Source organism: Atta colombica, unplaced genomic scaffold (assembly GCF_001594045.1).
Source record: "Atta colombica isolate Treedump-2 unplaced genomic scaffold, Acol1.0 scaffold78, whole genome shotgun sequence".
Lineage (NCBI taxonomy): Eukaryota > Metazoa > Arthropoda > Insecta > Hymenoptera > Formicidae > Atta > Atta colombica.
The window spans coordinates 1144807-1160467 of record NW_017259570.1 but is presented as its reverse complement, the minus strand read 5'-3'; the positions used below and the strand labels follow the sequence as shown (position 1 = coordinate 1160467).

The 15661-nt window shown below is 32.5% G+C and overlaps 3 protein-coding genes and 1 non-coding gene across 4 annotated transcripts in view; 2 read left to right on the top strand and 2 right to left on the bottom strand.

Moving 5' to 3' along the window:
- LOC108692683 overlaps window positions 1-1523 on the bottom strand; it is a 51360-nt gene extending 49837 nt beyond the window's left edge. The window contains exon 1 of the mRNA XM_018201058.1: window positions 1465-1523. The gene's annotated coding sequence lies outside the window, so the exon portion shown is untranslated. The remainder of the gene's footprint in view (window positions 1-1464) is intronic.
- Window positions 1524-6018: 4495 nt separating this feature from the next.
- Window positions 6019-6091, bottom strand: Trnaf-gaa. The gene has a single exon. It is a non-coding gene; the product is annotated as a tRNA-Phe (tRNA).
- A 78-nt stretch (window positions 6092-6169) lies between these two features.
- LOC108692619 (lipid droplet-associated hydrolase) lies at window positions 6170-8064 on the top strand. The gene is made up of 3 exons (XM_018200957.1): window positions 6170-6626; window positions 6704-6895; window positions 7340-8064. Exons 1-3 carry the CDS (start codon window positions 6315-6317, stop codon window positions 7772-7774), a joined length of 939 nt encoding a protein of 312 aa, XP_018056446.1. The 5' UTR covers window positions 6170-6314; the 3' UTR covers window positions 7775-8064.
- A 541-nt stretch (window positions 8065-8605) lies between these two features.
- On the top strand, window positions 8606-14977 carry LOC108692636 (protein shisa-5-like). Its single transcript, XM_018200981.1, has 5 exons — window positions 8606-8818; window positions 11587-11752; window positions 11988-12115; window positions 14283-14465; window positions 14691-14977. The coding sequence occupies exons 1-5, from the start codon at window positions 8758-8760 to the stop codon at window positions 14777-14779; spliced, it is 627 nt and encodes a 208-aa protein (XP_018056470.1). The 5' UTR covers window positions 8606-8757; the 3' UTR covers window positions 14780-14977.
- Window positions 14978-15661: the final 684 nt, after the last annotated feature.

Here is a 15661-nt window from a genome sequence, read left to right as displayed (position 1 = left end):
TATATATATATAGCTAACGCATCACCAATTTCATTCAAATATTGACTTGCTTCCTACTTACGTAATCCACTCATCTTCATAGTTTAGATTGTTTTATCGAGCTTTGAGAACTTACGCATTGTTTTGCGTGCGTAAAATTTCTCGATCTTCACTTCTGAAAATCTTCTACAGTTGCGAGTTGCATTATTATACTGCGTGTGCTCTTTGACCGTTCTCGAGAAACTTAGACTCCCGCATAGGATAAATCTATCTCTCCTATTCATCTCTCTTTTTCTCTTTCAAAGAAGTTTAACCTTGTCCTTTACTATTCTTACACGCCACCTTACTCCATTGTTCCATGACGTTGTTTAAAATATCTATAGTAAAAATTCCAGATTTCCTTGTCCTTTCCCGCAGAGTTATTTTCTAACAGCTCAAGATTCAGATCATTCTTGAAAGAAACACATTATAAAATTCAGAATATGCTAGAAATCTAGACTAAGCTAAAAAAAATCTAGAATAAACTAGAAATCTGTACCTTGTCGTTATATACTTGAAACATTCGGTCCATTGTAAAATCTAAGAGAGGAACGACTGAGAAACTCTTGGCCGACTCGCTTCTTTGCGACATCACGCTAGGCCGGGTCTAAATAAATTGTTTCGCGCAGCTGTTAGACGGAGCTCGTTTTGTTGATACTTGCAGGCCAGCCGGAACTTCAACGAGCCACGAATTGTTGACATCACCAAGCAGATGTAAAATTACATTTACCACAAGTCGAGTTCGAAGACGAGCAGCGATTAGTCTTTGTAAATTTATTTTTTGACACGACACAATTTGAAAATATCAGGAATTTCTAAAAAATCGGATTGTTTTATAAATAAATAATGAAATTTCTAATGTTTACGTTTACGCCACCTTCAAGATAAGGGAGCTAATAAGCGGAGCAGTGTCTACTAAGTGTGAAGCAGTTGCTATCGATCGTTGTCGACGACGGAGAAAGTACATTTACAGTTGTCTTCGTATGCTAAGAGGCGTATAATCTTTTTCATCTTCCTAACTATGCAAGAGAAACCCGAAAATGAAGATAATCGTGACGAAATGAATAATTACGTATCAGATCTAGTAAAATAGTTCCAACCGCAAATTTTTCCTCGTACGTAACAATTCTCTCAACAATTTCCCAAGCTATTTCCTTTGAAAGTTCGTAATAATAACCGCTCTCATAAGGAATATTCTAGAAAAGTCTAGAAATGAAGGCTGATGAAAACCGCGCAGTTATCGCGTTCAGTGCAAGCCATTGTTCGGTGACGACCAACTTAATTAGAACAGTGTACGTTCTACACAGTTTGTAAGTTCTGTGTGAACGACATATGTATGGGATATTTTGAAAAACCGTAAATAAAAGGTCTATCCCAAGCTCAGGCTAGAATTCAGTTAGCATTCGTCACGCAGAAACTCAGGCGCGCGTTGCCGTCGGAAATTACCTGCGATTAAGCAGAACTCCACTGTGACGATTAGTCGAACGCGTCCGGCAGGCAGCGTTTCATCCTGATGCGATGGGAAAAGGGGTCCTTTTTCCAAGTATCCAATTCACAGGCACATCACGGAAGCGTCGGGCACGTTTTTATTTCCCGACGTTTCTGTTCTAACGGCGGTAGAAACTTCGCGAACCTCGGGATATCACTCCGGGCCTTCACCACTCGACGAATGAATGTGAACACGAGAGAGCAATATACATGAGTTGATTCTCAGAGAATCAACAAACCGATCCGCCCGTCTTCCCTTCGAGGAAGCACGGAAAACTTTTCGCAAGCTACATTTCGCACCAGCTCGCCTCCTCAAAGTTCGCCTTTCGCGTCACGATCTACATGGATACACTCTGGCGACTTGACATCTTGTCACCAGACGATAATATTACGATATCACTTCAGCATTAATCGCTAGGCTGCTCCAAACGATTCCAATTCCACGGAGTGGCTGTCAGTCGATCGCCGTCGCTGCTTCGGGCATATCTCTCTTTAATACAGGCGCCGCACCGGCCGGGCGTAGCTTAAAGTTGCGCTTCGCCGAGCGGATCTTTCGAGAAAAACGTTCTGTGGAAGTAACACCAGGAATACTACTTCGTAATAACAGTTTTATCTAGCTCCGAAATTACCGGAATAATTGAACAATAAAATATCCTTAATAGCGCAGTCCAAGCGCCTCGGTTGATCTCAAATGGTTGATCCAGCACCGCAGAGCAGTGCGACCGTCGAGCACCCACGTAAACGGGATAAGACTGACTTGAATGTTCGACCGGAGGTGCCGAATCACATTTCCGGTAATCGAAATTTACACGCGACACAAAGCGGTGTAACGTCCACACTGCTGAACGACCGAATTGTGACTGCAGATCATGGGTTTGGACGGCTGTGGCCCCGCCGTAGTTCGCTCAGAACGGGGCGAAAGTGTACCGCCTCGTCTGCGAAGCAACGCCCATCCTCGACGAGCACGCCTCCCTCCCCGAAGGTCGGCGCCACCTCTTTCCGCAGATTCGACTGCTGTCTTACGACCTACGGCGATGTCAGATTGAAATTTCATTGGCGTAATTAATTGTACGAAAATTTCTCGCCGATAATGAGAAAGGACAGTCAGCGAATCTTCTGATAATTGCAATGTTTTTGTTGAAACTTTAACTTCCACGATCGATTGGGAAATAATTGCGATTTTCTTATTTTACAATTAATAGATAATTGATATCTATAATAATACCGGGAATTATTAATGATGAAATTACGAAATTACCTAACCAACTGGATGCTAGTCTCTCCTTCCTCCAATTTATATGAATTACGTCACTAAAAGAAGTTACGATCTTATTACAGAGAGAAACTCTTTTGAATCTATAACGATTGTAACACATATTCAAAATAATTCATATTGTCACTAATCATAATCTTACATTCATATTTTATATTTGATTATATATTTATCGATTGAGTTTTTGTTACATCTTTTAAGCTGATATTACATTCGCTGCATGTTAATTGGCTGCAGGACAAAAAAATTCTCAGATCTCTATCCTCCACTCAATAGACTTGAAAAATTTGTCGTACGAAATATAATATCAGCCTCGTTTTTCATATTTTTCATCTACATCTATAAGGTGTCCAGTAAGTTTTGACAAAGCGCCCATGTGTAGATAAAGCGGACCAAATTGAGTCGAAAAGTTCTTTACCATTTTGCAATTTTCGCAATAGTTAACAAGATATTAATTACTAAAAATTGCCGAATATTGGTCTTCAATAATTTTTTATTCAAATACTATCAACTTTACAAAGAAATTGCAAGAGACAAAAATTATTTATTTTCTTCTTCTAGAACTTTAAGAATTTTTTTAGAATTTTTTATTAACTTTTTAGTATTGCATTTTTTATTGGCAGTATGATAAAATACGATACTAAATATTCTGAAAAAATTCTCAGACTTTTATGAGAAGAAAACAAACAATTTTTGTCTCTTGCTGTTTTTCTGTAAAGTTGATAGTATTTGAGTAAAAAATTATTGAAAAATAATATTCAGAGCGATTTTTACTAATTAATATCTTGTTAACTATTACGAAAATTGCAAAATGGTAAAGTACTTTTCGACTCACAATCAATTCGTTCTATCTACATACAAGCGCTTTATTAAAACTTAACGGACACCATGTAGATGCACTTATAAAAGCTTGTGCAAGCATACTTTATTAAATTGCCATATGCGCTAACTTGACAAATTTCATACTCCATTTCTTATTAGGATACTGCTGTTATTGTAATGCAACAATAGAGAGAGAACAATAGATAGAGAATGTGAATTTTGCAATTTTGTGTTAGGAATCAAAGTATTAATTTTTTAATTTTAATTAATCCACCAGAATAATTGTAGTTAAACTTTATTTGTACCTTAAAATACATTGCCTGTTTCCAACATTTCTGTCTTAAGCAATCATCCATACAGCACACTTTATCTCAGAGATGTTCCTGAAATAAAGTTTTCAAAACGTTGGGACATTCTCAGGATGTTTTTCGTCTCTTGGTATATTTGTGTTATATGGACAGTGCCAAAGTTGATAATTTAATAAATAAATTTAAATCGGAAAATACTATTATAATTAAATTATCCATTAAATTATTGAAATAATTGCAAATTTATAAAAAATATCTGAAAATTAAAAATATTACTATTAGTATTACTATTAGTAATTTAAAGAAAAAGTTTAATAATTTGTTGATGATTATACTTAGTCTTATTGTATATACATATATATGGTTATGTACCCTGTACAAGAAACTCTCCTTGTTCTATAATATAAAATTTTTTATAGAAAACGCGCGGGCGTACTGTCAAAACTTCAATTATATATTTTTATATCACGGCTTTCTATTTACTAGCTGTTATCATGTAAGAATTTACTATCTTGCACGATACAAGGAAGGTAGCATTTAACATTCCTTCGAATATTCATTCACAAATATATTAATAAGAATGAAACAATCGACGGCAATCATTTCACAAGTTTATATCCGGGCGGCAGTAAGTCCAACCTAATCTAATCTAACCTGACCTGACATGGATCTGATTCTAAGATCTTTTTCATTCATCAATGCTTGTTTCTAGCGAGACAACAGTTTGGCAACGGTCAAGCCTACACCGTCCGTTGTCGCAATAAGACTCTGGAAGGCTCTCGAATCTACCACGCGTAAAGAACGACGCGGAAGAACGATCATCCGATTACGAGGATGTTGCGTGCGCGTCAGCATGGCGCCTTCCCGCGAACGGGGCGGCCCACCCGTCAGCGACTCCCCCTCCCCCGTACCTTCCCCACCACCCCCACCCTGTTTCGCGTTCTACGCCCCGATCCGAGGCTAACCCGTGTGCTTTTTGCATCCACGTCCGCATACACACAATCGTACCGATTGCCCCGCCCCGCGAGCGCGCGATCAAACGCCATGACGCGTGCGCCTCCACTCGCGGGACTGTATGACGCGCGTTCGAATTACCGCCGCCATACTTTTCCGATGGAAAGCACGGCTTCGAGACGCGATCGTGGCGGCTAGCCGCGTCACGACACCGGCTATTCTCTTGTTCTATTCCTCATCGTTTTCCGGTAAAACCGGATATCACACGAAAGATGCGTGACGCCAATCACGATACCAGCATCGAATCTGGAGAGCGATCAGTAACGCTTATAGTGCAAATATCTGATAAACGTGAAACATTCTTGATTATGTTTTTAGATATCTTCTATGATGCCTCGATCTTCTGATAATATTTAGAGATCTATATTCGAAAGATCTATATTCCATATTTTCAATACGTAATATCTAAGGAAGATATAATAATAATTATAAAGTTTTTAAATGTTAAAATATATTTATTTGTCAAGAATTTTGAGTGGATTATTGAACATTTTTATACTATTTCACAAATTTTTGAAATCCTTATGTTTCAAAATATCAAGATATCTTGATGTTTTATTATTTCTCGGATTGCATGTAATTCTTCACGAATTAAGATATTTGAATTTAAATATTCAGAATTTAGATATTTCTGTATATTAATTCATTAAATCGATGATATCAATCAATATTTTTTAGTATTCTAATTTAATATGAACTGTTACTTGTCAAAGAAAATTTAAAAATTGATTCGCAGTGCAATTTTAAAAACGTTACTGGCAGAGTCCTCTGTTGCTTTATTCGAAAATTTCCTGGAAAATAATTATCGATGTAAGAAAACATGTTTAAAAAGAATGTTAAACATTAAAAAAATATACCTCTCAAATTCGAACAACAAATTAAATATTCAAATTATAGCGAATTATTGATAAAATACATGATTTCGAAATATATTGCAACAAAATCATGTTCGTATTCACTTGTAACAATTACAGAGACACAGCATATTTTTAAAGTTTTATGAATTAAAAAAAAAAGAAAATTAAACAATAAGAATTATCAGTTTTATTTAATAATTCGTCAATTGATTAATTACATAAAATAGAAAAAAAATTTTGCCGAAACCCGGGATTGAACCGGGGACATTTAGATCTTCAGTCTAACGCTCTCCCAACTGAGCTATTTCGGCTCACGAGAATAACTGTCTCATTCCACTTTAGTTCAATTATCGTCAATGTGTAGTTATGTACCGTTATGTAAATTGTGATTCGTACAATCATAACTGACTTTTTCTTAGTCAATTTTTGCATTACATAAGCAATACTCGAATAATACATACAAAATAACATTTATAAAATTCATTAAATTATACGAACACGAATACTACGGTGTTGTGTAACTCGAGATAAAATATGCGTCGAGCTATGATTAATTGTAATCAGGTTCAGACCGAGGTGATATCAGAAGGCCGTTGGATAGAGGAAGATCCGCTACCACATTCCAGTAAGAATATAGTCCTCGTAATTACCGGGAACCCAGGTATTCCGCGATTTTACGAGGGCTTTATCAAAACACTCAAGTCGAGATTAACGTCATCGGACATACCTGTATGGGTTGTCGGACATGCTGGGCATGTTCAACCACCAGAGAACCTGGATATCGCTATGCCTAGCGATCAGAAGTGGGCAGAGTGCTATGGTCTGACAGCGCAAGTTCAACACAAGGTGGATATTCTAGCCCTCAAGCACTTTCTGTTGATCTCCTGACCTCTTATAATAAAGCTATAATTTTATGGTTGCAGGCTGAATTCATAAAAAGATATATTCCGGAGAATGCGCATTTACATCTCATTGGACATTCTATAGGTGCCTGGTGTGTACTCAAGTTGCTGAAGGACAATGACATTGATAAAAGAATACGGAAGTGCTATCTGTTGTTCCCTACGATAGAGTACATGGCAGACACTCCTAATGGAATATTCTTTAAGACTTTTGTATGTCTTTACATGTTTATCATTATATTTGTCTATGAAATATTACTCAGAGGAGCGAGAGAGAGAGAGAGAGAGAGAGAGAGAGAGAGAGAGAGAGAGAGAGAGAGAAAGAGAGAGAGAGATCATTACAACAATAATACTCCAGCATTGATGTTATGACATCTTTAATATCATGTCATGATACTATAATAAAAGTATCATGTCATGATACTATAATTAATTCACGCTCAACAATAAACATGTAATACATATGTTATAATGCATGTATTATTACATACTAGTTACATACTAATTACATTGAGTGTGAAATTGTAACCTGGAGTTTGATGTTACATATGTTACTGTTAGTTGATGTTTACTGAGTTATAATTGCTGGACACAACATACAATTGTTTTTTATTCTAATAATTATATTTCTAGAAGTAATTATATTTATCTTCTCAGGTATCACATACGGCACCAATTTTGATTTTCCTGTCTTGGATCTTTACAACGATGTTTCCAGTAACTCTACAAACATTTATGATACGTACTTTCGGTTTGTTTTTTGGCATCCCAGATAGATCCGTTAGGGCAGTTCGAGAAATGCTGGATCCAAGAGTTTTGAGTAGGATAATTAATCTTGCCAAGGAAGAGATTAAATATGTCAAAGAAGCTGATCATGAAACTATATCAAAACATGCTGATAAACTCTGGTTGTATTACGGTACCAAAGACGGTTGGGCTCCGGTGAAATATTATAAAGCTATAATATCAAAACATCCTGGTCTGAATGCTCAATTATGTCAGCGTGGTTTTCAACATACGTTTGTATTAAAGGATGACGTGGACATGGGACACATCATCAGCGATCTCATTAATGAAGATTCGGCACATTGATTCAGTTAATTATATTTTACAATTTATATTATTTTTTTACATTTATCATCGAGATTATTTCTCTATGTTTTATTTATGGGTTTATGGGTTTATATTTGTTGTTTTTATTATATTACATTAATTATTATGTATTACGTTTTTGGGCATTTTATTTTGTCATCTTTAGGAATGCACATATTTTTTAACGGTGATGATTGCTCTGTAGCCAAATATAAAATGTGAACAAAAAGTGACATTTTACAACGGACATTTTTTATGTATTGAAAGTATTTTATAATAAATTATGACGATTTTATTGTTATTGATTTAAAATTTAATTTCTTAAACAGTAACAACGATACCTATTTCATATTCACAAGTTTGATTCTATTTTCATTTTTGGCGCCATTTGTGACACTAGCGATATAACTAGGCGACAATTCTGCGGGATATTCAACCATCCAAAACTTCCCTAGAATCATTTATAAAATGCTTATATATATATAATTAATATTTTTTATTCTCATTTAATCTTCGTAATTATATTTCTCACTCACAATCTGTAATGCAACTTTTTAAGTATCTAAAAACATTATTTAAAAGGAATAATATAGTTTTAAAAATTTGTTCGAGAAATAAAGCAGCCACTCAACCAATCGAATATTGCTTATGATTAACGTTACTTTTGATTCTATCAATCAGATTCTTTTCTCGATCTTTTTTTTTTTATTAGAATCTAACCAATGCGACGCATTCGCACCTCTCTTTTTGGTCTCCGAGCCTCGGACTATAAAACCGCTTCTCAGTTGTTGATATGACTCATGGTCATACAATAGAACCAGAATACTGCGACCACTGTGGATTGTCGCGGTTAGCAGGTAGTTGCCTGAGATTCGTCACTAGACTCGTACTGTCGTCACAGCCGAGCACATTGCTCAACCACCGAGCAGTTTACAAATAGTCTACAATAGTGAAGTCCATCCATTGCGAGGAACAGCATCAAAATGTCACGTCTCGAGGTAGCATTGTTGCTGATTTGTCTTCACACGGGATACGTTTATGGTGGTAAGAAAATGAGGTCGTTTAGCAAAGTAGTCAAATACGATTTTATTGGGGGAACATGTATTCATGTATGTACACATATAAGATCGTTAAGGCATCAATCCAAGCGTTTAGGCACTTATCATATATATAGGGCGTACGTTTATGAGGGAATGATTAATGGTACTCTTCGTATGATCGAAGATCCATCCTTTTGATTGTGCATTACGTTTTCATATCATTACGTACTTGAACAATCGATAGTTATTTTTTATCTTGTTTTTCAAACGTATTAAAAAACACGATAACATGATTTTTTTACATAGTTTCTTGATGGAGCTCAAATTATTTCGTAATGGAGTGATAAGTTTTTCGTTGAAGCTGAAGCTTAAAAAGTTTGTTTTTTACCACGTGAGCGAAAATTTGACGTTTTTTTCTTAACCGCTAGAATCAAGAAAATCATAAGGAGAACTTTGATCAAACTGCTTAGTCGGCAAAATGCTTCGCAAAATATTTAAAGCCATGTAAACATCGTTATTCTTAATCTTTTCTCTATTAAACTGATTAAAAATAATATAATTTTATCCATGATAATAAAAGAATAAAATAATACAGATAGATACATTATTTAGTAAATTAATTATCGATTAAATTAATTGAAATGTGACTGAAATCCGATATGCTCGGACGTTAGAAAGAGAAAAATTCATACTAAATTTATAGCACTTTGTTTTTTAGGCATAATTTTATAATCTGTTAAATTAGACAAATTGTGTTTTTATATATTTAATATTATTCGCTAATTTCAGTACATTAATAAAACATAAAGTACCCTTAATGTATATATATTAATGTATATATATTAATTTGAGATAAGTTATGTATTGTATTCATTTCTGCGAATCTCGTGAAATCGAATCTCTCGCAAATGCGCTTAGCAAGACTATGTAGCTATCGCTGTATGTATTAAGACGAAAAAGAAATTGATAAAATTTTCAAATATCGACTTATTAGCTTGGAATTAAATTTGTTAGGATCTCTATGTGAATAAACAAAACACAGTTTTTTGTTAGTTATTCATTAGCACGAAAAACACATTCCACCAAGTTCAAAAGTTTCTTAATTTTAATTTTTTATTTATATGAACATTACACTATATTTCATTTTTAATTTTCATTTATATATCTTTTTAATGCGATCTGTCGTAATTTTCCTTTATGCTTCAAAAAAATATCACTTTATATATGTAATATTATGAATGCCATGATGTATTATAAATAGAAATAATCACTCTTTAGGCGGATTCCAAGGAAGTGAGATAAGATAAACGAAAAATTTATTTATATAGACGACAAAAGTTTTCTACCACAGACTCCTGTCAATAAGACGCGCTTTTTAATTGTTGTAGTTTAATTTTGCCAATTATCGATCTCTATTTCTTGAAAATCAATTTATTGTCTGACATTTGACTGTTTATGATCTGTTTGTTATCATCGAGAACATTGTGTGTGTATTATGTATTTTGGTAATATCGAGATTATATATTCTTATATATCGATCTATTCCTCTCTTGTAATAAGTGTTAAACTATAGTTAATAATTGACAATATTAGCAGTAATTGATTAAGAGTAATGCGTGTTGGTTATGATTTGCAGACATTTCTTTGATTCTTTTTTACGCTTGCATATTTTTCGCGTGCGTATAAGTGTGTGCACGCACAGCGATCGATTACGTTTAATATAGGCGGAATTCAATAATGTGCTATCACGAACTTTATTCCAGTCGCGTTTTTTTTATTAAAAATATTTGTACGGAAAAAAATTTTTTCAGAATTTTTTATCAACTGTTTAGTATTGCATTTTCTTATTTGTACCAACATAAGAAAAAACGGTATTAAAAAATTCTGAAAAAGTTCTGAAAAAATTCTTAGAATTCTATAAGAAAAAAAAAAATAATTTTTGTCTCTTCCAGTTTTCCTGTAAAGTTGATAGTATTTGAGTAAAAAATTATTGAAGACCAATTTTCGGCATTTTTAGTAATTAATATCTTGTTGCTAACTATTGCGAAAATTGCAAAATGATAAAGGACTTTTCGACTCGGTTTAATCCGCTCTACCTGCCCATATTTGGCGATTATTTTAGGACACCCTATATTTCACAATTTAGATTATTTTATTAACCATTTTTCGCTTCGTACCATTTGATACGAGATAAAAAAATTTGTTGTCAAAGAAAAAAAATGATTTTAAAAATTTAGAAAAGTAATGAACAAATAGAAGAAATTGTTGAAAAAGATTTGAAATTTACGAAGCAGTAAAAATAGATTCAACACAAAGACAAAGCAATAACTTCTTGAGTCATCGACGAACGAAACTTGATAAGCTTCTTTTCTAAAGATACAATACGATAAGATCATCTCCCTACGTAGATCTCCCTCACATAGTTTAGTATTTATGTACAAATAATTTATATGCAAATAAATATAAATTGCAACGTACGTTTCCTAGCTGATACGCTAGCGAATTCAGAAATTCTTTGACTAGTTCTTGAAACCAAATACTATAGTTTGTAAATAGGAAATAATCATTTATTATTATTAAGATAAGATTAAGATAGTATTAAAATTCAAGAGAAATACACACACACACACACATATGTATATATGTATATATGTATGTTGGAGAATAACGTTATTAATTTCGTTAGTAATTTAATTCTTAATTTTTTTTAACAGTTAGTACTTAAAAAATTTTCAATGCTTATTATGAAATATTTTCGTTTACTCATTTTAGGATTTTTAGATTGTAATTTTGAAATTATGGAAAGGAATATTTTCGACCACTGGGCTACTACATGCCCAAGAATATTTGAATCCAAGGAAAACAATTATTGCTGCGTCGATGTGGAGAATAAAAGATCTTATTGCTGTCCTTTATTGGAATTTGTACAGACAACTGGGTAAAACATCATAATCATTTGTATAGTTTAAGTATATTTATTAGTAGTATAAGTATATATATTGTATAGTTTAAGTAAATAATATGTAATACGTTAATTCTATATGACGCACAATCTTTTACATTTGTAAATGTGAAATAACATGGTAAATAATAGAATTACTTAGGATAACAATTTACTTAATAAAAGATAATACATAATATTTTTTTAATGAGGATATATTATTGTTTTACAGAGTTAGTTTGATTCTTCCTTTAGCAATTGCAGGGATTGTAATTGTTTTTCTATTAGCATGCTGCATATCTTGCTTCTGCTGCAGTTGCTGTCCCTGGTATCGCCGTAATCAAGGCATCACCTATGGAAGTATGTCTTCTTTCTTAAATTTTCGTGCATTAATATTTGAGTTGTCACACATTTTTCCTAAATTTCCATGTTAAATAACCAACTTTTAATATTTTCGTTATGTGTGAAAATAAATCGATGGATTTCAATGAATTATAGTTTGTGTTAGAGACAGCGACAATTATCTTTATAGAAGCATTTTTCTAAGATAGTTAACGTCATAAATACTTTTGTGCGATAAAAATCACAAACATTAGATAAATTTTTAAATAAAATTAAGTACATATATTGATGAATTCTGAATTGGCAAGTAACAGAGTCATCATTCTTTTTAGGACCAGGCTTGGCATAATACCATTCCAATACAACGTTTCTCCTATGAAGAGCATTTGTATGCCAATATTTGATAAATTTTTAGTTTATATTCTGCTTCCTAACTATATGTAATCTAACATTGAATTAATTCCCATGAGGAACATGTATACTTATTTTACTATACATATATCTATTGCGAAAGTATATTTTTTTCTTATAAGAATATTAGCGTTATCTCTCCACTCTTATTGTTAAGTCTCTTAGCAGAAACGTAATATTACTTCTTCTATATATATGGAACTTTCAGTTTATGTTGCTTCTGAACGACCTAATTTGAAAATAATTCTCATGACAATTCATTGCCACTGTCTTCCAACAGCATTATGCATAATGTATATTTTTTACAATATTACATTAATAGCAAAGTATTTTTGTAGAAGATCTTATCCAATTGCTATATTCTTATAAGGAGAATCTAATCTTCCAATTATAGATGTAAGATCACTTGCGCAGTGGAAACTAATAAGTCTGAGATATATAACCTCGCGTACAATAGTACGTATGAAATGCTGTGTTACATTACTGTATATTTTATATAAATCGCGTTTTGATATTTTTTTGTTAGTTTAACGATTTCTCATTTAACGTTAAACATACCTCATTAAAATGTACATATGAAATGTTCCAAATTATGCGTGAGAAAAATATGATATAATTTTTATTTTATAGATTGCTATTTTTTTATATTATTAAGAGCAATACAATTGTTCGTGCGTGCGTGCGTGCGCGCGCGTGCGCGCGCGCGCGTGTGTGTGTGTGTGTGTGTGTGTGTGTGTGTGTGTGTGTGTGTGTGTGTGTGTGTGTGCGCGCGCGCGCGTGTACACAGGGCTGCATGTATTTGAAATATTTTTATTTGAAAAACAGTATTTATAAGATAATTGTATTTTTTACATTTCAATACAACACATGCAAATATTTTGTATTTTGTGTTTCATAGCAACATATAAAAGTATATTTTGTATTTTGTATTTTTTAAATAAGTTGTATATTTTAAATAATACTAAGATTAACAATTAATGTTATTATTTGAATTACAAAGTATAAAGGGCTTATTTTTTTTTATTTTAAATACAAAATATTTTCATGTGCTCCATTAAAATACAGAATACAAAGTATACAAAAACTGTGTTACAAAAATTGTGTTTTAAATGTAAAAGTATTTTAAATACATGCTAGTCCTGTCAGTATATATATATATATGAGATTTGATATTAATTACCACTAAGTAAATATGTAGATGGAACACTTCGTATGTAGATTGATTTTTTTTAAATTCTTTTTGATTAATGCACCTTCCAAGTGCATTACATGAAATGTGTTCAAATAAACATTCCTTCCACATGTGCATATATGTATGACATTAAGTTTAGCATTAGATTCGCCTCTACGAATTATATTATAGTTACTCGATAACTAAATTTTATAGTTACAGGTCATGTATTTTATTTATAGAAGCTTAAATATATAAATTTTTTTATAAAATATTAAAAATTGTGTACAACCCGACTTTATCACCAATACATAATTTATTGTTTATTTTAATCGAGTGATAAGTTATTTAAGCATAAAAATAAAAAATAAGTTATAAAAAGATAAATTATAAAAGCACATTTGAAAAATTTATCAATTAAATATTACTTTTTTAAATTTAAGATCTATTTAAAAAATTCTATATTATAGGTTATTATATTTCGTTTCGTATTTAGTCCTGATTATAATTTTAGTCTCATTGCTAATTTGCTCACTGTCTCTGAAACAAACTTAAGCTATACTTGGGATCTTTATGTATCCATTACACAAATATTTGTTGCAGACATTCAGACACCTGTTGTGCAAGTAATTCAGTCCCCGGCAAATGTTCCACCAAGCTATACTAGTCAATCTACTCAAAATATTCCACCAAGCTATACCAGCCAACCTACTCAAAATATTCCAACAAACTATACTAGCCAACCTGCTCAAAACTATGTTCCACCATATCCAACGGATTCGACAGGTATTTGATCAAAATTTCTATATATACATTTTAGATTTTTTTTATATTCAAACAGTTAACATCTAACATATCTATGAAAATTTATTTAAAAAATTTGTTTAACTTTTCATATATTTTAGAGTTGATTCTTTTTAGAATTATTTTGAATTTTGGTATTATTTTAATATTGAAGAGAAATGCTCTTCAGTCTTTCGAATAGATAATCATTTTTATTTAATTTTTTAGCAATGCCGCAACCCCCACCATACACTGACGAGGCATACGCTAAACAGGCTCCATACAATCCTGCTTATCTACCACCACATCTACAGTGATCTTTTAAGTAATTATCATAACTAATGGTTAATGATGGAGAATTTGTGACTCCTTTCTACTAGTCAAGCGATTCTCGTCGTCAGTCTTGAATTTACGAACGCCAGTACAGAAAAAAAATATTGTGTTCATGGTATTATCGCATCACAATTGCGATTTGTGTTTGTGCGTACATGCATGGACAATTAATTTGATAAATATTCGCACAAACTTTTTACTGTTTACAAGAAATGCATTTTTCTTCCTCGATATCTTTCTGGAAAAATGTTCAATACTTTTATTATACTTTTACATATATTTGTTAGACATATATGTAATTCTCAGACTATGATTTATATAAATCTTTTTTTTTTGGAATAGGACAAATGAACAGAACAAATACTGTGAAATACTCTCAATAAAATTTATAACAAAGAGAAGAAAAAATGTATATATAGAGTTTCCCAAAAGTGTGGGAATCCCGTAATAATTTTTGTAAAAACGAAAATATTGGAAAATGATGAAATACATGTTTCGAAAAAGCTACTTTTTGGTATATATATTGATCAATCGCTATCTACAGGTGTGCAAGGGCGAAAGAGATTATGAAATGACACTAGAAATCAAGTGGGGGCTTATCTGAAAAATCTTTGATGATAATTAAAATGCTGACAATTTTAAGTCGCTACAAACGATTCCATTGAAAAAGATGATTCAAAAGTGGAAATTTCGTGCACTTGACATTTTCATCGCCCTTCCCATTCTCGTGCAATTCCTTGAAACGTTGATTAAGCAGCACCGAAACCAAAAAGTAGCTTTTTAAACATGTGTTTCATCGTTTTTTCTGACACCTTAATTTCTACAAAAATTATTGCAAGATTTCCACAATTTCAGAAAACTGTATA

Bases quoted from the DNA above. Each gene is read 5' to 3' on its own strand.
- LOC108692636 (XM_018200981.1), top strand. From the start codon at position 8,758: ATGTCACGTCTCGAGGTAGCATTGTTGCTGATTTGTCTTCACACGGGA. The intron at 8,819-11,586 runs GTAAGAAAATGA...TACTCATTTTAG, and splicing joins CACGGGATACGTTTATGGTG to GATTTTTAGATTGTAATTTT. The intron at 12,116-14,282 runs GTATGTCTTCTT...TATTTGTTGCAG, and splicing joins TCAAGGCATCACCTATGGAA to ACATTCAGACACCTGTTGTG.
- LOC108692619 (XM_018200957.1), top strand. From the start codon at position 6,315: ATGCGTCGAGCTATGATTAATTGTAATCAGGTTCAGACCGAGGTGATA. The intron at 6,627-6,703 runs GTGGATATTCTA...TTATGGTTGCAG, and splicing joins CAGCGCAAGTTCAACACAAG to GCTGAATTCATAAAAAGATA. The intron at 6,896-7,339 runs GTATGTCTTTAC...TTATCTTCTCAG, and splicing joins GAATATTCTTTAAGACTTTT to GTATCACATACGGCACCAAT.